Source organism: Camelus bactrianus, chromosome 19 (assembly GCF_048773025.1).
Source record: "Camelus bactrianus isolate YW-2024 breed Bactrian camel chromosome 19, ASM4877302v1, whole genome shotgun sequence".
NCBI lineage: Eukaryota > Metazoa > Chordata > Mammalia > Artiodactyla > Camelidae > Camelus > Camelus bactrianus.
The window spans coordinates 2,619,117-2,645,475 of record NC_133557.1 but is presented as its reverse complement, the minus strand read 5'-3'; the positions used below and the strand labels follow the sequence as shown (position 1 = coordinate 2,645,475).

The window sequence follows — 26,359 nt, the reverse complement described above, 5'->3', positions numbered from 1 at the left end:
GGGGCCAGAACCCCACAGAACTGCCTTGGGGCACCCCTCTACCTCTGATAACCAGGCTGTCTGTTGGCATAGTTGGAGTCTGACATAGCCCGAGCAGGGATGTTTAGCTGCTTGTGGGTTGGAAAAAAAATGTTAAGAAAAATAATTGTTGTTTTTGCAAACTATCTATTTAAAAACAGAACCTCAGGAAGCAGATTTCTGTTCCAATGCTCAGATGAATCAGAGCTTACAAAGTATAAATACACATTAGCAGAAGGAGGCTTCCCATAACCCAGTGCTGGTGTGTCTTCCCAGCCCGGGAACCTCTGAACTCCGGTTTCTCATTCCCAGTAGAGGCAAGAAAGAATGCCGCCGTCAAAGCGGAAATGCTGGAACATTGCTCAGCCCAAGTTGCAAACCTCTGCAGGCCTGTGGGACTTTTTTTTTTTTTTTTTTAAAGGGAACTGGTTTTTGGCCACACACTTGCTCACTTTGGGGTGGACAGGTGTTCTCCGTACAGAAATGTGGGAAACCCACAATCTGGTTCCTTTGGCTCTTTGCTGCCTAAGAAATATCACCAAAGTTACCTTTGACTCACTGACCCCTCAGATCCGCCAATAAAACAAAGTGCTCACACCCCAACTTGCTCAAGGGTGGTGTAATTATTTGACTTAAAAATGATGTCAGGTGGCAATTGAGCAACAGACCGGCTTCCAGGCTACTTAATTCAATTTAACAAGGAGGAAAAACCTTGTAATTAACAAAGAGCTTGCACTTCAGTGAAGCTGTTCTCAGTTTGCTGCACCGAAGTCAAGGAGGACAGGGGTGGAGGGGAGGAGGGGCAGCTTGTTGAAAATACAGATTCCCAGGCCCCGCCTGGGAATTGCAGACCTGGCCTGGGACTCTGCATTTAAGAGAAACCCGTTTGGAAGTTCCACTTCTGATCATTACCCAGTCTTGCTGGACTTTTACTCAAGCTATACAGTGTAGCCTCAGAAGAGGAAAGGAGGGTCTAAGTCTAGCTTCCCAGGACAGTTTCTTGTCCTATAACAACCAGCTTTGAGCTAATTCTTCCCTGGAGTTTCAGGGTGTAGATAGTCTACTGCTGGAGTTCTAGTCAGCCTTGTTTCTGGATGGAACATCCTCCCTCTCCCAGGGCCTGCAGGATGTTCTAGGGTGCAGAACGTTCACAGGATGAGGATGTTTCTGAGTCCCTTCTTTGGCATTTCTCTGCACCCAGCACAGCCAGGGTTTCTGTGCCTGATCCCTTCTACCTGGGGAAAGGGGAAAACCACCCTTAACCATCAGAGTCCTGGCTCTGAGCCGTGTCCAGAGGACACCCATCTCTGCCTCTCCACTACTGAGTGTGTCCTGGAGAGAAGGATCCTTAAAACAGCAATCTCATATCACTTCCCTCCTCGAGTAAAGAATTGCAGAGGCTCATTAGACTTTTTTCTTGGCACAAAAGTATTGGCAATTACCCAGGAAATGCTGGGGTCCTGCAGAATCGAAGTCTACAAACCACCAGAGCAAGGAAGGTAGTGTTTGAATTCAGACTGTCCTCGTCGGGTCTGTACCAGAACATTTCTACGGTCCTCTGAGCCCACCCCGCAGAAATCAGCTGTCTCCTGGCAGAGAGCAGTGAAAATAGAGCTGCACCAGGACAGGGAGACGTCATGGGAACACACTCATCACTGTCCCGGACCTTTGGGCTGCCTCCCCAGCTAGCCAAAACACCGTCCCGGACTGAGCCCCGTGATGGCTTCTGCTCACGCACAAGGAACCAGGGACACCTCAAGCCCACCATCCATTCTTAACCAAGATGCCCATCAGAACGTAATTCCTAGCCTGGTAGAAGAAAAAGTTTCCCAAGAATGAAGATAAACATCCCTGTAGTGTCGCCTCCATTCAGAGTTTTTCACTCCCGTTGGAGTTATACTCTAAGACCCGAGTGTCACAGCTCCGAGGAGGGTAAGCTTTGGTTTCCTAACCAGAGGGAGCTCCTGGCAACTCCGCGTAGCTACTGGAAGTGGTCCATGTGACCAGCACCGCGCTCATCCCTCAGTGCAGGGATGCCAGAGGCAAAGCTTCCCCTGCCCCACCCCACAAAGCGGGGTAGGCTTGTTGGCTGGTGGCCCCAGCAGCCACGAGGGAGGACCACAGCTCTCCTGCCCTTTTTAGGCAGGAAGAGTCTGACTCCTGCCTCTCACGGAAGGCCAGGCAGCACCTGGCACCCAGGGCTGCAGGGCGAGGCCAGCCGCTCACTCACTCCCTGGGAACAAGGTGATGAGTAGATGGGCTCTAACCCCGGAAGCTTGTAACTACCACCGCCCGCAGGCATAAGCATGCACCAAAGCCACAAGGGTGTGGCCTGTATGATGGCAGGACACGAACATTAATCCAAGGAGCCAGAGGAAGAAAAGAGAAAGTGTCCAATCTCCCTCTTCACCCCCTGACGCCAATTCCAAGCTATTTAAAACCCTTTCAGTGCGGTGAGCACTTCCCAGGAGTGCTCACAAACAATTCACCTCCACACTGCAGGCCGTTCATCCAGTGGCGTTTATTCAAGCAGGATTCACACTTGCTGTCAAGTAACAAGAGAATGAGGCCCCCAAGATGGGGCTCTCACAGCTCCAGCTTCACAGCAGCCCCTTGGGTTTTCGAGAAACTACGATGAATTTCATGGCTGAAAAGGCTTTCAGTTCTTGATCCCGGCCCCGTTGAGCACAGCCTACGTCTCACACCCTGGTCACCAGGACAGACTCGGGGGCAGTGACAAAGGCAGATGGCAGAGCCGGGCAGAACTGCGTAAGCTCAGAAGAGGCCACACGGGTCCGTGTTTTCGTACAAAAAATTTAATAAATATTACTTTTCAAAATTTATTGCCAGGAACAACACATCAAAGATGCATGTTTATGTTCGGATAACACTAAGAGGACAATACAAAGTATCTTCATGGTCTCAACTGCGAACCAACGAAATCACTCTGTCTTAATAAGCCTTTTGTTCTTAAACTTCGTCATAGCGTTTCCATTTCCTCACTTAAGGCAGGCAGTGTACTCTATGGCAAATCTAAACAGTGATCTTACTGGACATTTTATGGTTCAAGTATTCATCTAGCTTATTAGAATACTCCCTAAATGCAGTAGATAACAACAAAAATCAAATCTACAAAGTGGTTCAGTCTTACATTACGAATGGTGAAAAGAAATCAGAATTTACAAAATAAGATTGGTGTGCTTCCAACTTCACACAATTAATTTGATATTTTTAATGATATTCAACCACTCACGTCTTGGCTACGTGTAGTCATAGCTCACCTTGTTCCCTTAAACTGCTCTGTAAAGCAGATCGCCTGCCTGTCTCTTTTCAAGTCTAAAGAAAAAAAAAAACACCTGTTCTAGACTAGTTCTCAAACTGCCTCAGTCAGTCCTTAAAACGTGTTTTAAAGTGATGCTATAGAAGGTGTTTTAAACATCTGACGTCGTACAAAAAAAAAAAAATTTCCACCAGTATTCCAGGCACAGAAGCCCATCCTATTGTCTTAAACTATTTTCAAACACCTTAATTTTGGCTTATAGGCAACACGTAATAAGAAAATAAGTTCAAAAAAATAAAGCCATACGCTTACAATGCTATCAAAAACCTTCGATTCTAAACACATACATATAAATAAAAAGGAATGATGTTTTTAAGGCTCTTGATTATTAAGTTAATAAATCAAATATACACAGTGATTAATAAAAAAAAGAATTATTTACATAACTATACAAAATTCTACTTTTGACACATTTTTCCTCTTTAAATTCTTCATTTTACCAGCAACTGCTGACATCAAAGTCCCCCTCCCCCAACAACAACAACAAAAATACAATAAAAAAAATAAATAATAAACTCATTTGTGATAGTTGCTGTGGTTCTGAGCTGCAAAGGCACTTTCAAAATACAGAACTACTTGGACGTCATCATAAAACCAATATACAAAAACAACTCAAGAGTCAATAAATATAAATAAAAACTATGCTCCTAAGACTGCATCACCATCGGGACATCTGGCAGAAGTGGAAGCCGGAGGCCGGCTGGGGGCCGGCCGCTCTCCTGGGGGCCTAATCCGAGAGGTGCAGGGCCGCGGGGACCGTGCCCCGGGCCCCCAGGGGACTGGTGTTTGCATAGCTGTGCGATGCAGCGCTGCCCAGCCAACCACAGAAACTACCATTGCCAGTGTAAGCCAGCTTGTCAGAACTTAAATTAACACAGGGGTCTACGTCAGCGACAGCCTCGGACTGGACCACGACAGGACAGCTGGAGAACCGGGAGCCCCGGGCGCCCTCAGACTCTGCGCGCCGCCTGCTATACGATGTACTCCATCCGGCTCAGGCTCTGGGCGCTCTCCAGGTCTCTGTTGTCCTGTTTGTTTGTCCAGTTTGGGTGTTTGGCCGGCGTGCCGTTGGGGGGCTTCTCCTCTCGGTCGACCAGCGTGTAGGTGGCCTGCTTGGCGAAGCGGGCTTTCTGCTGGTGCCTGTCCATGTCGTCCTCCTCCACCTCCGAGTTGTGTGTCCTTATTTTGGACATTTTGGAGTTTTTGTTCTCGTAGTCCTTGATGGGGACCGTGTTGGCCCCGTGCTTCTCGATGGGGTTCTTGATCTGGTTGAGCTGCTCCCGCACGTTGTTGGTAGTGTTGTCCTCGGAGGCTGAGCGCGCGTGGCTGCTGGGCTTCCGCCGCTTCCGCACACACCAGTAGAAGGCGGTCACCAGGCAGCAGACCCAGGCCACGGTCAGGACCGAGCTGAGCAGGGGCACCAGGAAATCTGCAAGGCAGGCAGGCCCCGTGAGCCACACGCCCAAGGCTCCCCTGCCCCCGGTCCCTTAGAGGGGCTCGCGGGGACAAGTCACTCTTCCCAGCTGCACATTGTCAGTTCCCAGCGTAGTAAGTCCTGGGACCAGGACGCTTGTCCCTGGAGAGACCAGGCCGAGCGTGGCAGCTCGTACAGGCGCCTCTGGGCACAGGGAGTCTGGCTACTCAGGCAGCTCATTAAAGGAGCCAGTTTTCAGCATTAGCAGAAAGAGGGTCCGAGCATAGACGGCTCAAATGCCCCATGTGGTCCTGTGCCCAGCTTCTCGCTAGAACAGTGGTGCTCGGGGCACCCACAGGGGACTCTGGATGTCCTGCAGGGCCATCGAGCTATCAGGCCCATGTCCTGGTGCCTAGGACAGGCTGTCCCCCAAGCACCAAGTGGGCTCAGCACAGACACCAGCTCAAGGCACAGCCTTGCTCTGCCTCTGGGCTTCGAGATGGACCCAGAGATGGCAGCTGCCTGCCTGAGCACAGCTTGCTGGCAAGGGAACAAGTTAGGGTGACCTCTGCCTATTGCCACATAACCTTGGTCATATCAGTTGGCCTGTTTTCTCATCAGTTAAAAATGGGGTGGGGGGTTGGTCCTTGAATAGGGAATCAGGTAACTCCCCGCTTGGTGGTTTTACTGGATGCTGGTCATACTGGTTTTACTGATGAGATGGATTTGACAGTCCCCACAGAAAAAGACTGCTGTCCCCTGACACCTACCTGTTCTGTTCTTCAGAGGACGCCTCTGAACTCGCACTTCCGCGACGGCAGCGATTAGCGAGCTGTTCCCGTCCCGCTTACTAACAAGATCGATGATTTTGTCGGTGATTTCCTTGATCGGGTTTCCGTCATCCCGTATGTCTTCGGCAGACTGGAAAGAGACGCGTCATCAGACCGAAGGGTCAGGGAACACTCAACAGGCACTTTACTCAGTATCACTTGACCACACAGGTATGTCTGGCTCCCCCTCAACGTCTGCCTGCTCCTTTGGGTCCTGGCTCACTGAAGTTTCTGAACCTCCCTGCCATCAAACAACTCAGCGTGAACGGTCTCATACTTACGATGGCCACGTGTATTTCGTTATTCGCAGAAGGGGAAGGCTCACAAGCTATGTAGATTGAATATTCAGCAGAAACATTCTTCAAAATATTCAGATTCCGCAATTCGCTGCAGATATGCTCCGTGGTAAGACCCTACAACGAAATTTTTAAACCCACAAATGTGTAAGAGAGTGGAAGGAAAAAAGACTGGTGTTTCCTTGAAAGTGAGGCTACGTTCAAGGGGAGCTTTGCCTTAGGATAAGAATCGATGCTGAGGAGCACGAGATCCAAGCTCCTGCCGCTCCTGCTTTAGGGCAAGCGGACCTGACACGCCCCACCTCTCCCAAGTGAGCAAGAAGGTGTCCATACCGGTGACATCATCTCCTTGTTGAAGGTGAACGTGATGTTTGCACAGTTGTCCTGGTAATAGGGGTCGGAGGCACACTTGGTCTTCACTGGCTGCAGGCTGGAGGACCGGCACTCGCCCACACCCGTGCAGGGGCGGACGAAGCACTGCGCGTCCAGGATGGGGAGGCAGCTCTGCCCGCTGGGGCACTCGCTGTGCCCTTTGTGCAGGGAGCAGGGGCGGGGGCCACACCAGACCTGCAGAGACAGAAGGAGTGGAGCTCAGTAGATGCCCATCAGCAGTTCCAGAAAGTAGGCGGCCTGGGGCCCACGCCCACCTTTGAGCAGGCAATCCTCCCGTCCAGGCACTGGCAGGCATTGCAGTCCTCATCCCACTTGGCCCCATCGGGTATCACGCTGCCCACGGTGATGCAAGGTCTCCCTGAAACTGAGGTGGAGACTCGTGAGTGGGAGGAATTGCCTTTTCTGGTGATAGTTCTGATTCTTCATTCCTGGCCCATCAGGAAGTGATTATACCTGCTGCCCTTTGCCCTGTGACAAAACAGTTGCTCCCATGATGGGCAAGTGTCCCTCCCTCCCCATAGGCCTCTGTGCCTGGCCACGTGACTGACTTTGGTTTATGTGGCACAAAGGGATGTGAGCAGAGTCTCTCCTCGGTGAGCTTGGCCCCTCGCAGGCCTGCTATTTGCCACCAGGAGGAGGACATGTCCCGGACACAGTGCTGGTCCCAGGGGACAGCATGGCACACAGAACAGACCTGGGTGCCCAACTCAAGGCATCCATCACTCTGCCCGCCCTGCGTGTCCACAAGCAACACAAATAAACACTTGTGTAAGCACAAAATTTGGGGATGGTATGTTACACGTCATAACTGTGGCAACAGCTGACTAAAAACAACAGCTCACCCCATTTTTAAGGGACTCCTCCCAGATTTTCCCTCTCCTGTGGTGCCCCATGTATGTCCCCTCCGTGTTCTCTCCCTAAGCACAGTGTCCACTCAACAATCAAAATGGAGACTGCAGTGCCCGCTCGCCTGCAGGACACATGGGCGGCTGAGGCCACATACCTTCCTGGCATTTGGCACCACTGTGCCCTGGGGGGCAGACACACCGGTACCCATTGATCTCATCCACACAGGTCGCCCCGAAGGCACAAGGTGAAGACTGGCATTCGTTGATGTCTAGGAACAAGGCAGTTCAAGTTTAGGCTCCCATGGGAGATGTCAATGTTTCTTCTAAGTTTTTACTGACCAAACATACAGACAGAAAAGCATACAAACCCCAAGTATAAGCTTGATGCATTTTTCATCATGTAACCAGCACCCAAACAGAAGCAGATCAGTATTCCCCAAATCTCCCATCACTGCCCCCGGAGAACACCTGATTCCTAACAGCTGAGAATCACCGTGGGAATTTGAATTAAAGTGCCTTTTTCTCTGACAATAAATTTAGAACAAGGGCCAGCAAAGTTCTTGAAAAGGGTCAGATAGCACGTATTTTAGGCTTTGCAGGCCATGTGGTCTCTATCACAGCTGCTCAACTCTGTTGTCGCAGCATGAAAGTAGCCCTAGACAGTACATAAATGAGTGGCTGTGTGCCAATAAAACTTTATTTACAAAAACAGGCAGCGGGCCAGATGTGGCCCCCAGGCCAGAGTCTGTTCACCCCCGATTCAGAAACATGAACTAGATCTAATAGTTCTCTGATCCCAGACTTGGGGCTCTTAAGCACCAGAAAAATTTCAAATAATCTGGGGATAAGAACAAAAAAATTTAAAAAAAAAAAAACCCTCAAAACTCATCCATCACCTTTTTTGGCAAAAGAAAGGGCAAGTAAAAAAGCAGGAAAGAGGCTCAAAGTAAAGAATAAACTTTAAGCTTCCTGCAGCACCGCATTGGCTGCCCCCATTTTCTCTTTTAGTCATTCCACCGGGGCCTGATCAGGCCTTGGGAAACCATGGCTCCAGCCCCTGCCACCGGCATTAGCTCTGTACCCCCCCCCCCCCGCCCCAGCATGGCTGTGGCAACGTCTGCTTGCCCGTAATTTCACATTAATAATCATGGGGAGAAACACTCCTTAGGGCCTCAGCGTACATTAATCCTCCAGTCCTGTGAATGGTACTCTCTCCCCTAGAACAAGGAGGGCTGTGCCCCCCCCCCCAGGGAAGGGCCAGCAGGCACCTGGGAGGGTCCAGCCCGGGGCATCTTGACCCCAGTGGAGGGCAGAAGGGCAGATGACCTGTCAGGGCTACTTAGAGGGAACCACAGCCATAACTGTCTTAAAGATGAAAACTCTCAGGCCGAGGGGTGGGGTGGGGAGACTGGACGGAGGCAGTCCTTACTTATCCTGCAGTCAGGCCCCGCGAAGCCAGGGGCACACTCGCAGCGGTACCAGTTGTCTCCATCCACACACGTGCCGCTGTTGTAGCTATGGAAGCAAAGAGCCCTCGGTTACCGCCTCCCAGTTCACAGGCAGCTATGCCGGTTACAATCAGTGGCTCTCACCCCAGCCCAGGAGTTTAAAAATACTGATGCCTGGGTCCCACCCCCAGAGAGTTTAATTTCACAGGTCTTGGTTACATTACAGCCCAGGCGCTGGAACTTCTAAACGCTCCCCAGGTGACTCTTGGGTGCAGCCAAGGTTGAGAATCACTGCTCTACACAGCCTGACTCAAGTGTGGTCCACGGAGCAGCAGGCTCGGCACTGCCTGGGAGCTTGTTAGAAAGGCAGCATCTGCAGTCCTGCCCACACTACCCCCAGCCAAGACCTTCTGAACTAGAGCCTGCATTTTAAACAAGATCCCCAGGAGAGGCCCATGCACATCACAGCCAGTAAATGCCAGCTTAAAAGGTGGTCATGCTTACCAGGGGTGAGGACTGCAGTCATTGGTATCTGCAACGTAAAAAGACAGCTTAACAGTGAGGCCTCGCCCGGGCAGCACAGTCTTAGCCCTCAGTAAAACCACAGTGATTTCCCCAATATCCCAATGATAACCCACAAAATGAGCTTAAGGCCTCTGCTCAATTGGAACCAGGCCCACACCACACTGTTCCCTCCACCGTGGGACACAGGACACAGGAAGAGGCCCTGGGCGGGCTGGGCAGGGGGTGTGAGAATGGATGGAGAGAGGCTGCTGGTCAGACTAGTGCTGGGAACCAAGACGCCATCTGTCTCCACTTATCTCCTTGGCGACTTTCTCATGCCCAGGTCAGGGCTGCATCCCATCAAGTCATTAGAACAGACCCAGGTGATGCAGAGGCCGACATCAAACAGTTCGGCTTCTGGTTCCCATTGCCAGTCCCCAGGGGTGTCAGGATGTGCTCCTGAGGCCCTCAGCGTGCCAGGGGGTGGGGTGGGGGGACACTCACTCTGAGTACAGACGGGCCCCTCCCAGCCTTCTTTGCAGACGCACGTGAAAGACTCGCCGTTGACCACACAGGTGCCCCCGTTGTGGCAGGGGCTGGGCAGGCAGCTGCTGTTTCTGGCTACGAGGCAAGAGCAGACAAGACCACCCTCCCTGAGCACCCAGAGACAGCCTGGAGGGCCAAATCCAGAGCCTGGGAGACAGTCCCAAGGCGGGGCAGACAGGTACCTATGTTACAGGTGGTTCCTTCCCAGCCTCCGGGACACATGCACTTGAAAGCATCCCCCTCGTCGTAGCAGGTGCCACCATTGTTGCACGTGGCCTCGTCACACTGGCTGTCACCTGGAGGAGATGAGCCCGTGTGAGCCCCCGGCCGGCCCCCGTCACAGAAGACAGGGAGGGGCCCCAGCCCACTACCACTTACGCGAGTGGCAGGTCTTGCCTTTCCACCCGTTTTTACAGTCACAGTAAAAGTCGTTGACCAGGTCGCGACACGAGCCCCCGTTGTGGCAGGGGTTCTGGCTGCAGTCATTAATGTCTGCAAACAGGGAGGAGACACCCCGCTGAAGACGCTCCCAGGACCGTCCACGCTCCACGGCTCGTAAGAGCTGTGTCTCGCCACCACCACCCCCTGCTTTCCATGCCAAGTTCCAACACCAGCGAAGCAATCCCGGGACTTTAACAGGGTCACCCTTTTCCAGGAATAAAGGAGCCCCGACAAGTTAGGAGGGCAGGTGGCAGGCCACCAACGTTACAATCAAATGGGCTGAAATGCCCATCAGGACGGAAAGACGATGGCTCTCCCTGCAAGCGGGGTCCGTATCGCTTTGACTGTGGGGTCTAATTCTACAGCCGCTCCGCAGAGGCTCCTCCCTGCCGGTTGTCATCAGCATCCACAAGAGAAACCAGCCCCAGCCGTGCTGTCCCCAGGCAGGAATGGCTGGGGTCTTACTTCCAGATACTTCCATCAAGAAGAGAGGCTCCCCGCGTTGCCTGTGCCCCAGCCCCGGCCCCTGGGGCCCCCTGACTCACTGGTCTCACAGTAGGCCCCCTCCCAGCCGTCGCTGCAGATACACTTGTACGAGTTGACGCCGTCGATGCAGGTGCCCCCATTTTTACAGGGGTTGCTCTCACAGTCATTAATATCTGCCAGAGGGAGGGAAACAACCAACAAACCAGGTCAACAAAGCACAGGCAACGCCACAGCCGAGCACCGAGCTGTGGGGTTCCCAGCCCCCCTGAGAAATACACCTGGCATCTCAACGGTCTCAGCCCCATCAGGACTGTTTCTGGATTCAGTGGGCAGCTTCTTGAGCAGAGGCCTCTGGAGAACACCCGGTCCATTTTATTTAACATCCTCACGCTAAGCTACTTGGGGAGAATGGGGAAAAAACTCCCACAGAGAGTGGACCACCCACCTAGTGAGGTTCCAGAACATTCTAAAATAAACATGCTGAAGACTCAGAGGCGTCAGTGATCTGGTGAGTTAAACGCGACCTCAGTCTCAGATCCTGGGTGGAATGGTAAACCTGGTCTCGACTGAAATGATTCACTCAGGTGCTCCCTCCCGCGCTGGGCAGGGGCACCACGCCCCACTCCCTGACGGCGACCAGGGGTCTTACTTTCATGGCAGTACGTTCCAGTGAAGCCTTTGTTACAGTCACAGGTGAATTTGCCTCCTGACTGACTCTTGCACTTCCCATGGGGACCACAGACGTTCGAGGAGATATAGCGCACCCCTTCTGGCGTGTCGTTGGAGGCCATGGCCACTGTGCAGCTGTCAATCACTGTGGGACAGACAGATCTGCACGGTCAGATCACCACCAGGGACTCGGAAGCCACAGTGAGCCTAAGCCCAGGAGCCACCCTGCTCTCCTGGAGACAGCCACCGGTCGGCTAAGGAGGGTAAGAAGCCAACAGGCATCTCAGGGGCCAGCACCCTGGCACCGGGCCACATTGTGCTGTGACAGGGAGAGCTGAGACTCCAGGCAGAGAGGAGATTCTTTTTTAAGGCGTCTTCTCGCTATGTAGCTAAGAAGCCTACAGGCCTGCGGGCCCTGTTCATCCTCCCTCAACATCCCCCCGATTTGTTGGAAGCCAGCTAAGGAGGGAGGAACGGCTTTCTGCTGCACGTAACAGCACTGATGGCTGCAGACAGACTTAAGAACCTGGAAGATGGTGCCATCTCATAGCAGCACGGGCACTAGTTAAAGTCAAGTGAATTACAATTAAGTAAACAAGGATTTCTAGGTGCCCTGGCCACACTCTAAAATGCTCCGTGGCCACACGTGGCCCACGGCTATGCTACCTGACAGTGCAGACGCCACCACTGCAGAAAGTTCTACTGACGGGGTTCTCTGAGGACCGTGTCTCAGTGTTGCAAGTCGGCCCACCCCAGAACTGGAGTGTGAAATGACTTCCTCTCTCTCCCCGGGGCTACTTGCAGGCATGGTCCCCGCACTGGGGGCCTGAATGAATTGTTTCCACGTGTCCGCCCCTCAGGTCAAGGGCTTTCCATCCACATCAGCTCTGGGTGTGATGGGGCAGTGACAAATGGACAAAGAGGAGCAGCCTTGCAGACAAGCCAGGACCCGGGCAGGGGAGGGAGGTACCTTCACAGGGGGTGGTGCGGCAGTGGTCTTTAAGGTGAGAGCAGTTCTTGCCTTCGTAGTCCTCCGGACACTTGCAGAAATAGTCGCTGGCGCGGTTGTAGCATTGGGCACCATTCTGGCAGGGATTGGGCTCACAATAATCCACATCCAGCTGCGAGGACCGGGGAGCAGGGGAAGGAGGGGAACAAAGTAAAACAAAGGTGTGATTATGACTCCTCTGGGGCTGCGGCCCCTGGAATCTGACCCCTCCATCTGCTCAGGTTAGGAGAATACCCAGCATAATTGACAGCTGGGTCCTAGAGACCGTCCAGGGATGCACTGGGAAAAACAGGCAGAGTGGGAGAGGGCTGGGTCCGGGGATGGATCAAAGACACATCGACAGGGTATGGACCCCAGGGGGAGAATCACTCATCAATCTCCTTCCACTGGCGTGTGTGTGGCAGAGCTCCCTAGTCACCAGGAGACTCCAGACGGTCGGTCAGGAGGGGACTGGGAAGGGACGGGGAGGAAGAAGAGTGGAAACTTGGCTGTAGGAGGCTCCAGCCCAGCTCACCTGACAGAGGTTCCCAGAGAAACCAGTGGGACACAGACACTGGAATCTGTTGATTTCGTTCTGACAGTGACCCCCATTCAGACAGGGGTTGCTGGCACACTCGTCAATGTCTGTCTCACAGTGATCGCCTGCGTAGCCAGGTGGACAGATACAGCGATAACCATTAACCAGATCCTGGAGGAGGAGGAGGAGAGAAACACGTGCTTTTTCTCTAGGAACTCCATCAACACAGGGCTTCAGCCATTCAGTGGGACAGTCGGTCATGGTTCAGCTGATTCACTGAAATAGATGCCAAGCTTCTCCAAACAATGAGAGAGGAATTTCTATGTGCATGCCTTCAGGATGACTCCCGGGAGGCTGGGGGTAACATGAGCCCCAGTGAAACTTCCAGGGACTCACTTTTCACCTGCACTTTTAAATCTCCCAGAGCTTTCCCAGGGTCACATAAATCTTAAGACTTGTTGTCAATCACTAAGGTTTTGACTCAAGCAAAGATTTACATACCCGACAGGAGGCATCATTCTGACACTGGCCGAGGCAGTCATTAATATCTAAAAAATAAACAAGTCATCGTATTAGAGAGGCAATTTACATTGAAATGGAACTTAATTGAAAAGTCTTCTCAGCTCAGGATAGATTAAAAACCTCAAATCAGATTTCCTGTGTGCTTCCCGTGAGATAAGGTTATTACGCTGGGTGGGAACACTCCCCAGTTCTTCCCGACTGAGGTACTGAAACTTCTCATCATTGTCTTAACTGCCTTATCAGACTCCTGGCCGTTTTACCGGCTAATGAGCCTGATAACGTGTCTGTTTTCATTTCTGTGCTGATCACTCTCTCTCCAGAAACATTCCCTCTTTAAGGCTTTCCTTCTACTACTCAAGTCTCAGAACTGGAGCCTGAGTATGGCTGGCAGACACCTTCAACACCCTGGTTTCATGAAAATCAAAATCAAAACAGTCTCAACTCACTTATTTCACAATTCTGACCCGACCAGCCCGGGAGGCAATCGCAGTAGTAGCTGGCAATCAGATTCTTACAGGATTTGGCGTTTACACAAGGTTTGGCCTCGCATTCATTTGCATCTGAAAGAAAAAGAGGATGAACAATGAGAAATGGAGTTCCACCCTCCCCATCCCCCCCAAAAAACACCATACCAACAGTTTGTCTGAAATGAGACATTTTAATCAGCTAAATAAGAGACACTAGGTTCCCTCTATTTTGAGCATTGGAACCCTTTCCCTAGCCATTATCCAATACGGAATGCTAACTGATAAATTTCTGGCGGCTGTTAACAATCACCCCACCACCTCCCCCAACAGGACAGCAGAGAGCCACCAGGCATTTCTGTGTAAAACTCAGCACAGCCTAGTTGCTGGGATTTAAATGTGGCAAAAAGAATGCAGACAGCTCATTCCTCATGAGATCATCCCTGTTTGGAACCCAGCTGAACACTCCTCGGACAGACGATTGACATGGTTCAAGGGATCCCACGACTTTCCCACAGGGGCGAAAAGAGCCAGTCCATTTGCATGCGAGTTGTTTCTCCCAGGCCCACTGGCTGGACTCGGGACAATAAATCACTTCTCTGGACGATGGCGCGCAAACCCACACTGCTGGCCAAATGCTCACCTTCCTTAACGGCTCTATTATCAAGGCCAACCGTGCTGCACGAATTCCCTTACCTAACTGGCACGTTTTGCCAGTCCACTGGGGCGGGCACACGCACTTAAAGCCGTTAACCAAGTCCTGGCAGGTGCCCCCGTGGGAACAGTTATTTGGAGTGCAGTCATCAATGTCTGGTCAACAAAAGAGGAGAGGGTTGGCAATTTACTCTCAATCCATTTGACAATTAGATAATTTAATACCATCCCTCACATGAGGGGCCTTCACTTAAGAGCCGGACACCTGCTACAAGTGACTGTTAGAATGACGAGGAGGCCTGATTTTAGCTCTAAATCCCCCACTGGCCCAGTTCATTTAATCCCTGACCTCGCGGGCAGAAGAGCCAGCTTGAATCCTCACAGCATCAGCCCTGGGGAACTGGGGACCTCTTTCTGCCTACCCTTTACTTTTTGAAAACAGTTTCATCATAGCTCAGAGTTAACTAAGGAGAGGTAAAGAAAAATAACTTCTTCCCTGGTGAAAAATCGTATTCGTATTTAACTTGCAGAATTTCCCCAAGACAACATGCCTGGGGGACACTACCGCCCACCTCCGCACTGGGCTCGAGGCCCCTTAATTCATCTCCTGCTCACAGAGGAGGTGCTGGGTCTCCTCTGAACATGCTCACTGAGTCTTCACAACCCCAGGAGATGTGAATCGCTACTCTCCCCTTGAAACGGCACAGTTGGCAGAGACCAGAGTCCCACAAGTGGTGGGTGGGGCCACGGAGCCAGCCCAGGCGATCCGACCCCAGAACCCACATCCTTAACTATGTCACATGCTGCTCTCGGGGTGCTGATGACAGCGGTTCTCAGGCCCGGCTGCACCTCAGACATCTAGGAGCTTGTTAAAGAACAGGGACTCCCCAATTCCTAAGAGGGACTGCAGGACCCAGAGATCTGTACTGTGAAGCCCCAGGGTGGTCCTGGTGTGCAGCCCAGTCGTGCAACCATGGCAACTCTGGCCCTGGTCCCTCTTTCAAAATTGTGTCCCCATGATAAAATTCAGTAGTGACAACCCCCCCTGCAGGCAGCCTCTCCACAGCTTTGAGGAGGAGAGCCAGGATTCAATTTGGAGGAGGCAGAGTTCCAGAGAGCATGTGCAAAGGAAGGAGGTAGCCCAGAAGGAAGTGTCTTCCAGGCACTGATGGAGGTGCTAACTTAGCAGAGTAGATGGGGGTTCCGAAGACAGAAGCTGAAAGCTCAGGCCAAACTCTCCACCACACCGCTCGACCACATCCACCCACTCCCACTGAGACAGATTCATCACTGAGACCGACGTGGGACCACGAGCCCAGGGACCTGCCCCCAACTCTGTATCTGAACACAGTGTTCCCCTCCCCCCCGGAAAGGGCACAGGCCAAAACCCAAACTTACTTGTGGAGCACGTGGGGCCGGTCCAGCCCGGAGAACACTCACACTCAAACCCCAGGGACGTCTCCTTGCAGCTGCCCCTGTTGTGGCAGGGATCAGAGAGGCAGGCGTGCTCTGCTGCAGAGACCAGCACAGCAGTCAGAAAGGGACGCCCGCCAAAAGGCTACCTAACCCTCGCCGCCGCCACCACTCCCGCCAAACAAATCCCACTCCTGGGCCACTGGCTTGAGCTTGTTTCAAGAAATAAACCCTGTGTGGGAGAGAACCCTGCTGTGTCTGGGGGGGAAAGTAAGTCATCAGTCTCTGGAAGCTCTCCGGACACATTCCAAGACACCTGTGAGCTGGGTCACTGCCCTGCACATGCCGCCCCCCACGCTAGTCGGCATCCCCAAAACCCTTGAGCAACTTGGAGTCTTCAAAGAGCCACGGAGCTGCTGGAATAACAGGTCTTAATGTTGGAGGATATTTTCATCCTTTTACAGAGTCCACAAGTGTATTTAAGCCAAGTGTACAGAAAAATTGGACGAAAGGAGCTCACTGCCACTGGCCCACTTACCGATTTCACAGTTGGGTCCTGAATACCCCTCAGGGCAGGAACACTGGTACTTGTCAGGCCCTGTGTTGCTACAGGTTCCTCCATTGAGACACGGCTGGTGGGTCCCGCAGTAATTGAGGTCTGCCAAAAAGACCCCAAAGAAGTCACTCAGAGACCAGACAGACAGTCAGTCGCTGAGTTTCTAGACCCAGTTCCCTTCTAAAAATAAAACCAAGAGGAAAGAGACCCAGATTTACAGCATTAAAGGCAAATTCAAATGGATTCAGAATAAAAAGCCCCTGCAAATAAAAATGAATGAAAGGGAAAAAACAAATCACCATAAAAAGCAAACGCCCCCCTCCCCCCAAAACCCCCAAATCTACCGCCGCCCCACCCCGAGGCTCTGGCTGCCCGGGGACCCTTCGTGGGACGTACCTTTGTCACAGAGCTGGCCTCCCCAGTTGGTCTCACAGAGGCACTGCCAGGGCTCGTTGCAGGTGCCGCGGACGCACCCAGGGTGCGGGATGCACTTGTCACAGTACAGGCCCTGCCAGCCGTACTGGCACCTGGGGACACACAGCAACCCTCCTTACCCTTCAGGACTTGCAGAGAGGTCTGCGCCATCAAGACAAGCCAGGATGCGAAGCCCAGGCTCTCTGGCTTTCGTGGCAGGATGGGAGACTTTCAAGGTCTGCCCGAGGCTTCCCTCTGAACAAACATTTGGGCCTTGGTCCCCTCCCAGGGGGCTCCCGACAAAAGAAGGGCTATCTGGGGAGAGGCCAGTGTGGGGCTGCCCTTCAGAAAGCCCCTCTCTTCTCAGGCTCCCGAGACGATCCCAGGGTGGGGGGCGTGGAATAAATCGACCTCTGGGGGAAAGGAAAGGGTGCTCACTCTGGGGACAACAGGCACGTGAAGGTCTCCACAAAACGCGGCACTTGGGGTGCGTTTTACACAGCAGCTCAGCTGGGCTCTGTCTCAACAGCAAGTCACGACTCCAGGCGCACAAAAAATGCAACGGGACACCCAGTGCAGCAGGAAACTGCCTCCCCAAAAGGCTTCGGGAACTCAGACAAGGAGGGAGGGGCACCCTTCTTCAGAGAGACGGGGTAGCAAACCTGAACCCACTTCCGCAGGGACGGCGAGGAAGCAACAGCACTTGGAGCCAATTCCACAGATGACTTATGACCCACTCCCCTGACTACTTATGCAAATTTATTGTATAGTTATTTCTCACTTTGCCAAAAAAAAAAAAAAGGGTCAACTCGGTTTATCTAGTATTGGGGAAGGGAGTCAAGTTTCCTTTTTAAGCGCCTCATTAATCGGACTTCTTTGGAGGCCAAATGGTGCTTCTGATCCCCAAAGAAAAACACAAACATAAACTTTCACCTGGGGCAGGGTCTCAGCCGCTCTTCCCTCAAGTTTCAAGCCTTCTGAAACTGACTGCCTCCTCAGAAATCAGGCTTTAGCAAACAGGAGGGGGCTGGGACGGGGAGGGGGGGCGCCCGATGATGGAGTGAAGGTGGGACAGAGGAACAGCGACCAGCAGGTGCTACCCTGATGGGACCCAGGGAGGCCAGGGCAGAATCAATGCCCACCCCCAGGCACTCAGCTGTAACTCAGGAAATCAAGCACCCCAAGAAGGAAAGGCTTTCAGTTTCCAGAGAGCTGGGGGCAGGCTGAAAACCCTCGTCCTGGGAAGAATTATAGGGATTCATCACCCACGGCCGAGTTAACTGCACTCCCGAGAATTCTGACTAACCACTTCCTAACTTCTAAAAACAAGCCATCCACACCCCGATACAAAAACGCACCAGGATGTGTGGTTTACAAGTCAGAATGATCTTATCTAGGACGAAACATCAGTCGGTGTGACAAGTGACTGTTTAAAGGAGTAAAATAAGAACAAGGTAAATCATCTGGTAGAAATTTTTTTGAAAAGAAATGGACATCCAAGTTAGTGGGAGGTCGGTGGGGGGGGATGCCTTTTGGTAAAAAGACTGATATTCTTAGCTTGAAAGACTGATATTGAAAGGAAACTGATTTGCAAACAGCAAATATTCTTACTGTCTTTCCCTCATTCCCTTCCAAAGTTAGGATCGAGACACCTCTTCAATTTACTTAATAAAAGCAAGAGGAGGCAGCTGAGGGCCTACCCTCACCTCTTAATTAATGAGAGCTGAGCCCCCAAGCGTAAAAAAGGAACCACAAGCCACGAATGACTTCAAAAGGAAACAAATAAAAATACTGACCCTAAAGGAGGCATCCACAAAGTTCTCCCAGTTTAATAATATATGATTAAGGTTCTCATGAGAAACAGACGTGACTTTCCTCATATGATGATTCATAATTAAGTTTGATATTATTGGCAGGCTTGCAATAAAGCCAGCCTGTGCGCCCAGGAAAAGGGGAATCTGTCGACTGGGGAACGACAGAAGCAGTAAAGTTTTCTCATGGCGGGGTGGGGAACAAAACAAAACAAAACAAAACGAGGCACACGCCTCTGTAAGACATAATCCAAAGGCCAACTTACAAGTAACTTGCCATCCAGCTATTTCTGGAGCAGGACACAAACTGAACTCCTCAGCTGGAAGGTTCTGTTTTGATTTTTCTTTTAAGGTAAGGAGGAGAGGATGGGCTGGGAGGCTATGCAAATGACACGTGGGAAAGTCACACCTTAAGTAAATAAGGCCCAGCGTGTCCAGGCAGGGAGTGGGAGGGAGACTTCGAAAGAGAAAGGGCTCAATTCTGGAAACAAAGCCTGTTGTTCTGGCTGGGAGGGCCCTCCCAGTGCAGCAGTGTGTTTATTCTGATGACAGTAGCAGAAATCGCAGTTGGCCTCCTCTGATACCCATTTGAGCCGAGCCTGGAGCAGGCCAGGGTCCCTCACAGCCCCGCGATACACCTCACTCCAGAACACCCTCACTTAGGGAGAGCCCAGGCTCCACGTCTGACACCCATGCTGTGAAATACTCCAGTCAGTGGCCACCGATGGGGATTGAAAGGCGAACCCCCTCAGCCTTCCAGAAAACACACTTCTCTCTCTGAAGTGGAGGAAGAGGCCATTTGAGACCAGTCTGTTTTTTGTTTACTTCCAGCTGCCTTGATTCCCACTTCAGGCTCAGAGCTCAGAGCTCCCAGCTGCCCGAGGTCGGGGGCTAGGGGACCGATGTAGCAGGGAGGCTGCAAAGGTCAAGACCACCACAGCAGTCCTCAGAATTCTGAGCAGCAAAATCCTGGGGCCACGGTGGGATGGTCAAAATGTAGACTTCTGGGCCAAACTGAGGGACAAGGATTCCATGGGTGTGGGTTGGCAGCCAGGAATCTGCACTTCCCCACTTCCCTGGTTAATTCAGGGAATTATATTTGGAGTACTGAGGTTCAGGGCAGAGATGTGGGCCCACCCCCACCTATGGAATCAGGACCTGCGTCCTCACAAGATCCCAGGTAACATTAGTTCGAGATGCACTGGTTTAGACTAAGGATCTGTAAGCTTCCCTTGGCACAAACTGGGGTAGCTCTGGGGGACAAAAGTGACAGGCCCGACAGACCCCACGGAGTGTCACATTCAATCTGCTAATCCTTCAGATTTGGGAGGAGAGCAGAGTGTGCTGTGCGACTGTGGCCAAATGCCACTGACACCAACAATATTTCCTGAACCAGGCCTTTCCCAGATGGGCATGATGTAAATTTCAAGAAGTTCCAAAAACTGTAATCGGGACGCCAGGGGCAGGGGGGAGGTCTCCCTTTGGCTTCTGCATTGTCCGCGACCATAAAAGAACAGACTTCAAAGGCCAGCAGCAAGTCTACATTCATCAGGCTCAACTGACAAGATTCCAGCGCAGCCATTAACCTCTCAGCACCGCCAGCTCCCGCCTGCAAAGGGGCCAGGAGATTGTCCTAATCCCATTCTAAAGAATGCTCCACTTTCCCCTATTGATGGGAAAAGTGGGGGAGGGCTGGGAGACAGAAAACCTGCCCGGGTGGAGGGACAGAGACCCGAAGAAACCAGCCCATGTCCCTCCACCTAGTCCATTAGCACTTGAAGTGAAAGATTATAAAAACGTGTCATAATTTACAGAACAGTTAATACATGAAGTCACTGACTATGCCCGTAAGACTTTTTTTTTTTCCAAGAGAGGAGTGTGTTCATTCCACCGGACAGCTGGTATAATTTAATAAGCTTCGGATGTGCCTATTTGAATTTTTTTTTTCAGTAAAGCTTTCTCATCTTCCAAAGGAAAAGAGGCATATTTACAATCAAATTGGTCCTCCTCTTGCATTAAAGGGATAGTTATGACTAACAAAAAAACTTTAGTTGTTTACCTGCAGTCACCAGGGAGTTTGCAAGACCCGTGCTTGGGGCTACAACCCTGTCGGCAAATAGCTGTAAAAAGAAAGAAAGAAAGAAAAAAAGAAACACAGAAGGATGCGTCAGCACAATGGCAGTTTCTTACACCACCACCATCATGAGAACGGTCTCGACCACTAAGCCGACAAAATCCATTATTTTAAGAGATCTCATATCAAGTCCACTGTAAGCAGAGGGAAAGAAAGGAGGTGCCCAAATACAAACCCAGCTTTCAACTTCAAGGCCATGCAAGCGGATCCTCAAAACCTGATACTGTATGGGGACAAAATACAGGCAAGTTGGTGGGGGAAGGGGACCTTCCTGGAGTCTCTCTGAACAATAGCTACTCTGCTCTGGGTCAGTTCCCACCCTCGCCAAAAGCAAAAAGGAGGTCTAATCCTTCCTCGTCACACCCACTGTCCCATCAGGCATATTCGGACAAACTCCAGCTTCCTTAAAACCCTCCAACCAAATGCCTGGTGTCTCACAAGTCCCCTGGGACTCACAAAGCCAACCAGGCCGGCTTCATTTGGCAGCCCAAGCCATGAGCCAGGTCTGGTGGTACTTTTGCAAAGTATCCGCAAAAAAGCAATTCTGCTTCCTTTATTTTAAAAAGATTTTTGAACAGACATTAAAAAAACACTAGGCAGATAGTTTTTAAGTAATTGCTGCTGATGTTCAGAACACTGACTATTTAAAATATGTTCATCAGTTCTTTCATTTGGATCCCAGACAGGCCAGCCTTATAAACTCTTGTCTCTCACTATTTAAGAAAGCAGTATTGTGCAGGAGACATGCAAATTCCCCTCTCTGCCCTGCCCTTCAGTCACAGTTCAAAAATTCGCTTTTTTGTTGTTGTTTGTTTGTTTGTTTTAATGAAGGTACTGGAGATTGAACCCAGGACCTCGTGCATGCTAAGCACACACTCTACCCCTGAGCTATACCTCCTTAAAAATTCATTTTTTAACGTGAGTTTATCTTAAAGGGATTTACCAAACTACGTGAAATAAGCAGAGTGCATTCATGTTCATGAGGGCCTATTAGATGTTTAACTGGCATTACCCACCAATTTGCTATGAATTAGAAGCTGTGCAGAGGTAAAGAACACAGATAATTCTGTTCCATCTGTGAATATGTGGTAACTCACTGAATTCTATTGGATGGGACTCAGACTGTAGACAGGACACCTGAAGGTGATCCGACCATGGACGTGTTCAGCTGCACACAAGTGTGAAAGCTCAGGCTTACCACTCGGCCTCCCTCACCGCCACAGCCCTCACAGATGCCCGGTGAAAACTGCCACAAGACCACCCTGAGCTCAGGGGCTGTCATTTCTTGCAGGATCATCTGTTCAGACATCGGCTGGGCCACCCTGGTCCCATTTGGCATCTGTTTTAGGTCAGGCTCCTTAAAAGCAGAGCCTGAGAAGGGGGCTCGGGGACAGAGAAAGGGGCTGAGGGCAGCAATTGGGGCCAGGAAAGAAGCTGACCAAGAATGTGGTCTCAGCTGGAGCCTGGCGTCAGCCTCATCCCTGGTGAGGCTCTGGTGTGAATTGTAGCACAGAGTGAAGGCAAAGGGGGCTGCCTTCGTATCCCACATTGGCCACTCAGACTGTGAGTGGAGGGACAGGGCATGGAGTGGCTCCTGACAAGGACAACACTCCAGAGAGGAGTGAGATGCTAGTAGCCAACACTCAGAGCATCGGTGGAACAGGGTACCAACAACGTCTTTGTGCTTCAGGCCTAGGAAACAGCCCGTCTCACCCTCTCTGAGACAGCCACCAGGAGCTAGGTACCCCACCGGGCACACGCCCACACACCTTTGTTACATTCGGGGCCCATCCAGCCTTCCATGCACGTTTTGTTGCCATTCTGGTCACAGGCGTAGTGTCCGAAGAAATCATCTCTGGGTCGGCAGAACTTATTGCAGCCAAAGCCATAGTAATAGTCATCGCAGGTCACGCGGATCTGGTACTCAAAGTGGGCGACCCCCGTGTTCTGTTTCAGTGTCTGCCACTGCCGGCTGGGGTTGATCATGCCCGAGTAAGATGCCTTTTCAATAATGCTGTCAGGTTCTAGGGGCAAAAAGGAAAAAAAGGATTAATCACACTAACATTCACATCAGAGCCTTCTCCCCTGACCATTTTGATGATTATTAATGACAACAAAGGCACACGATACAAAATTCCAACAGAACAAAAGGGCAGAGAATAAGATATTTATCTCCCTCCCCAGAGGCAACCATCATACGTTTACCCTTTTTACTGGGTGTGTAGAATTTCACTTTCTGGAAATAACAATGAAATAATTTACCTAGTTCCCAAAATGTGCATTTAGGTTGTTTTGGCCTTTTGCTATTAAGCAAAGCCACAACGAACATTCTTAAACTTACTTGCCCATGTGTGGTTCAAGAAGAAAGAAATATTCCAGAAATGGATGAGCTGGATCAGAGATGACATGCAAAATCAACCTGCTTCTGCCCAGACAACCCCAACTCCCAGGAACAAAGCCCTGTCCATCCGTCCTCCCACCAGCACAGGAAACTTTCCCAACACCAGCACCAACGCTGTGTGTCATCAGACCTTCTGCTGATGCCCAATAGGTAAAGAAGCATCTCTTGTTTTAATGAGTACTTGATTAAATGATGGTGAGCACCCTTTTGACAAAATCATGTGTATCTGTTCCTCTGAACTGCAGCCTTTTCCTCTCCTTTGCCAAGTCTTCTATGGCACTGCTGGATTTGCAAAAGCTCTTGACATATTCTAGAAAGCGGCCCCTTCATGGAAGAAATTTCCTTACTCTTGAAAAGAGATTTCATTATTCCAGGTAAGGGTTAGCAATCTTTCTCTTCTGGTTTTAGAGGTTTGTGTCTTGCTTTAGAAAGGCTTTGTCTACCTCCAAACTCCTCACTGGAAGCCAAAGAGTACAGTTCCTTTTTTTTTTTTTATTGTGAACTTTGCCATTTCGTAAGCTGGCATCTAAATAGCATACCGCAAACTCGATGCCTTTAACGTTTCACCTTCGGCCAGGAAGCAGATGGGAAATCACTCACTCCAGTTTACAGACAGGTAGACTGAGGGTTTCCTGGAGCCAAGTCATGCTCCTTCAAGAGCACCAACTAAGGAAAATAAACACGCCCGGGGCCCAAGCAGCTCTAGGAGAAAGAAGTGGTCCCTGCCCTGGGGTCAGTCTGAGAAGAGACAGGTCCAAAAATAGCTCCAAACACTAGGTGCCAGAAGTTCAGGGGAGGGATTTGAAAAGGAAACCAGGCCTCAGTCAGCACCCAGCCCAGTCTTGTGTTTGTTTCCTTACACCTGCCAGCACCAACCCTTGACGCCTTGTCAAATTCAAGGCCACCTGGGAGAGACCCTTAGGACCTCCTTGCAGTGTGTCTGTGAGTCTTAGCCACCCACATCCCTGTTTTTCTAGGCCCAGGGCCTGTGCTCATTTGCAAGGCTGCGCAAAGCCCACAAATGACCAGGAGAGGAGGCCCACACGCCACTTCCAACAGCGTCCGGCCCTCGCCCTCTGGGCTCTGTACCTGTGGGCAAGACAAGCCTTGAACAAGCCCGCATACCTGCAGACCTACACCCTAGCACGCTCCAACCACTTCCAGAGAACACTTACTCACTTGGGTTTTGCAAATAAACACAGGCCAAAGAATGACAAAAATGTCCCTCCATTAACTTTGTGTTTGCTCTGCTGGTTCAATCAAAAAGCGTAGTGAGCTATTACCATGGGATGATGCGATCTTAATAAAGGAATTGTTTCAACACACTAGCCATGGCTCCAAGGCTCCTGGCTCCTCAGACTGGTAGCAACAACAAACAATCCAGACAAGAGTCTGGGGCGAGCCTAAAGGCACAGGCCAACATGTTATTTCCAGTTGTTTAGTTTCCTACTTATTTCCAGGAAATGCTGGGAAGACATCATTTCAGAATCCTCTACACATGGGATGGGACTAACCGGTCTGTATAAGTAACTTCACACCTGCATGACAGATTTTTCCTAAGGGCTGAGGAGGAGTCATGCTTTCTGGCATCTGGGTTAGAGAGCAACTTCTTTGCCTGCTTCCTCCTGAGTCACACTTCCCATCAGCTTGGGGCATTATCCATATTTCTGGGGTAGTTCAGTTGACAGTCCAGCTCTAAGATTGGAAGAGGATGTTACCAGGCCTTCCTGCAATCTTCAACTACATGAAGATGAAGCACGAAGCACTCACAACAGCCCTGAAGGCCAAGAAGGAGGAGGTATTGAGAGGCAAGTCTGAGCAGAACCCCGGAACCACACCAACCACAAACCTAGATGGGGGGCGGAGGGGACACTTAGCCAAGAAGGCTAAGGTAGAAGGAGAACCTGACCTTAAGTGTGCCAATGTGTGTTCGCCTATCTACTGATCAGAATGATAAGCTGAAATCATTTGTTCTGGGGAAGAAAGTAAAATCTGCACCCTTATATACTACAGTCCTGAGATGTAACAGCAATGACCCTCAGGCTGATAAGGAAGGCCGGCCTTAGACACTTTATAACACATGAACAGCACCTGGGCTTTGCCAGGACCAGGCTGTGCTCATGAGGGTTCACTGCAGAGCTGATGTGAGAAGGAATTCTCTTTTCCAAACCTCAGGGCTCTTCCTCTAATCTGAAGCCTGGATGTCTGCAACTTGTCTGGTCCCCAAAGAGCAGCCAACTCTATTTGGGCTGCTACACACCCTCAGCTTCTGCCCCTATGGACTACAGTCCCTTGGGAGGGACAAAGAGTGAAAGGAGTAGAAAGCAAAACATTCCAGGTGGCACGAACAACATGTGCAAAGGCCCTGAGGCAGGAGAGAATGCAATGCTTTTGAGGGCAGAAAGGAGATTGGTGGGATAGGATGGGTGACAATGTGGTGTGTAAGATGGAGCTGGCAGGGAGACAAGGCTGGCTGTGCAAGGAGATTTAGGGCCACAAAGATCTGTACCAAGACCAACAGGTAGCTACTGATAGCTCTTGGTAAAGGTGACCATCAAACATTATGCTCTGAAAAGACTAGGATGCCAGGAGAATGGAGAAAGCACTAGAGGAAGACCAGACTAGATGTGGGTGCATGAGCAAGCGGTGAATTGGACCCGGGCGGCAGCAGGGGAGATGGAGGGAGGCAAGAGGATTCTAATGAAGCGCTGGGCGGAAGACTTTCAGAACTCGGAGCTGGATTAGACAGCTGATGATAAGAGAGAAGGAGGTTCACATTGGGTATCTTCCACATTTCTGGCTCGTGGTACCGGGCATTCAAATGCTGGTGCCAGTCATCCCTAAAGGGCCCTTGGCAGGATCTGCTTTTGGGGAGGGAAGATGCCAAATTTGGTTGTGAACATGCAGAATCCAAGATACCTTGGCAGCATCGCAAAAGGGAGGCTGGACGAGCAAGTGGGTAAACCACTCCCTGCAAACCCCCATCCCTCCTCACCGGGTTCACAAGGACGCTCAGCGCCCTGCGATGGGCTTCCGTGACTTTGTGGCAATCCCTCTCCTCAAAAGTAGAGGTCGGGAAGCCCTTTATCCCCTAGTTTTCCCTGTGCCTTTCCAGTGATTTTTACTTCCCAGCAAGAGATGAGGCCCCAGAACCCCAAAATGGGGCTACCCCGAAATGCAGACAACTGTGGGCAGCTCTGAATGGGCACTGGCTCCCTGAGGGAACAGCTA

The 26,359-nt window shown here is 51.1% G+C and overlaps 1 protein-coding gene across 1 annotated transcript in view; it reads right to left on the bottom strand.

Annotated features, from left to right (window-relative positions):
* Positions 1 to 2,816: 2,816 nt before the first annotated feature.
* Positions 2,817 to 26,359, bottom strand: part of JAG1 (jagged canonical Notch ligand 1) — a 34,824-nt gene continuing 11,281 nt past the window's right edge. Inside the window, exons 4-26 of the mRNA XM_074346922.1 lie at positions 22,497 to 22,751; positions 20,653 to 20,713; positions 16,765 to 16,895; positions 16,351 to 16,470; positions 15,798 to 15,911; positions 14,442 to 14,555; positions 13,728 to 13,841; positions 13,261 to 13,307; positions 12,757 to 12,930; positions 12,204 to 12,354; positions 11,214 to 11,378; positions 10,624 to 10,737; positions 10,016 to 10,129; positions 9,820 to 9,933; positions 9,596 to 9,712; positions 9,092 to 9,119; positions 8,569 to 8,654; positions 7,295 to 7,408; positions 6,546 to 6,655; positions 6,232 to 6,465; positions 5,884 to 6,015; positions 5,543 to 5,693; positions 2,817 to 4,787 (exon numbers count right to left, since the gene is read on the bottom strand). Of these exons, the coding sequence (XP_074203023.1) occupies positions 4,330 to 4,787; positions 5,543 to 5,693; positions 5,884 to 6,015; positions 6,232 to 6,465; positions 6,546 to 6,655; positions 7,295 to 7,408; positions 8,569 to 8,654; positions 9,092 to 9,119; positions 9,596 to 9,712; positions 9,820 to 9,933; positions 10,016 to 10,129; positions 10,624 to 10,737; positions 11,214 to 11,378; positions 12,204 to 12,354; positions 12,757 to 12,930; positions 13,261 to 13,307; positions 13,728 to 13,841; positions 14,442 to 14,555; positions 15,798 to 15,911; positions 16,351 to 16,470; positions 16,765 to 16,895; positions 20,653 to 20,713; positions 22,497 to 22,751 (3,218 nt within the window). The 3' untranslated portion in view covers positions 2,817 to 4,329. The remainder of the gene's footprint in view (positions 4,788 to 5,542; positions 5,694 to 5,883; positions 6,016 to 6,231; positions 6,466 to 6,545; positions 6,656 to 7,294; positions 7,409 to 8,568; positions 8,655 to 9,091; positions 9,120 to 9,595; positions 9,713 to 9,819; positions 9,934 to 10,015; positions 10,130 to 10,623; positions 10,738 to 11,213; positions 11,379 to 12,203; positions 12,355 to 12,756; positions 12,931 to 13,260; positions 13,308 to 13,727; positions 13,842 to 14,441; positions 14,556 to 15,797; positions 15,912 to 16,350; positions 16,471 to 16,764; positions 16,896 to 20,652; positions 20,714 to 22,496; positions 22,752 to 26,359) is intronic.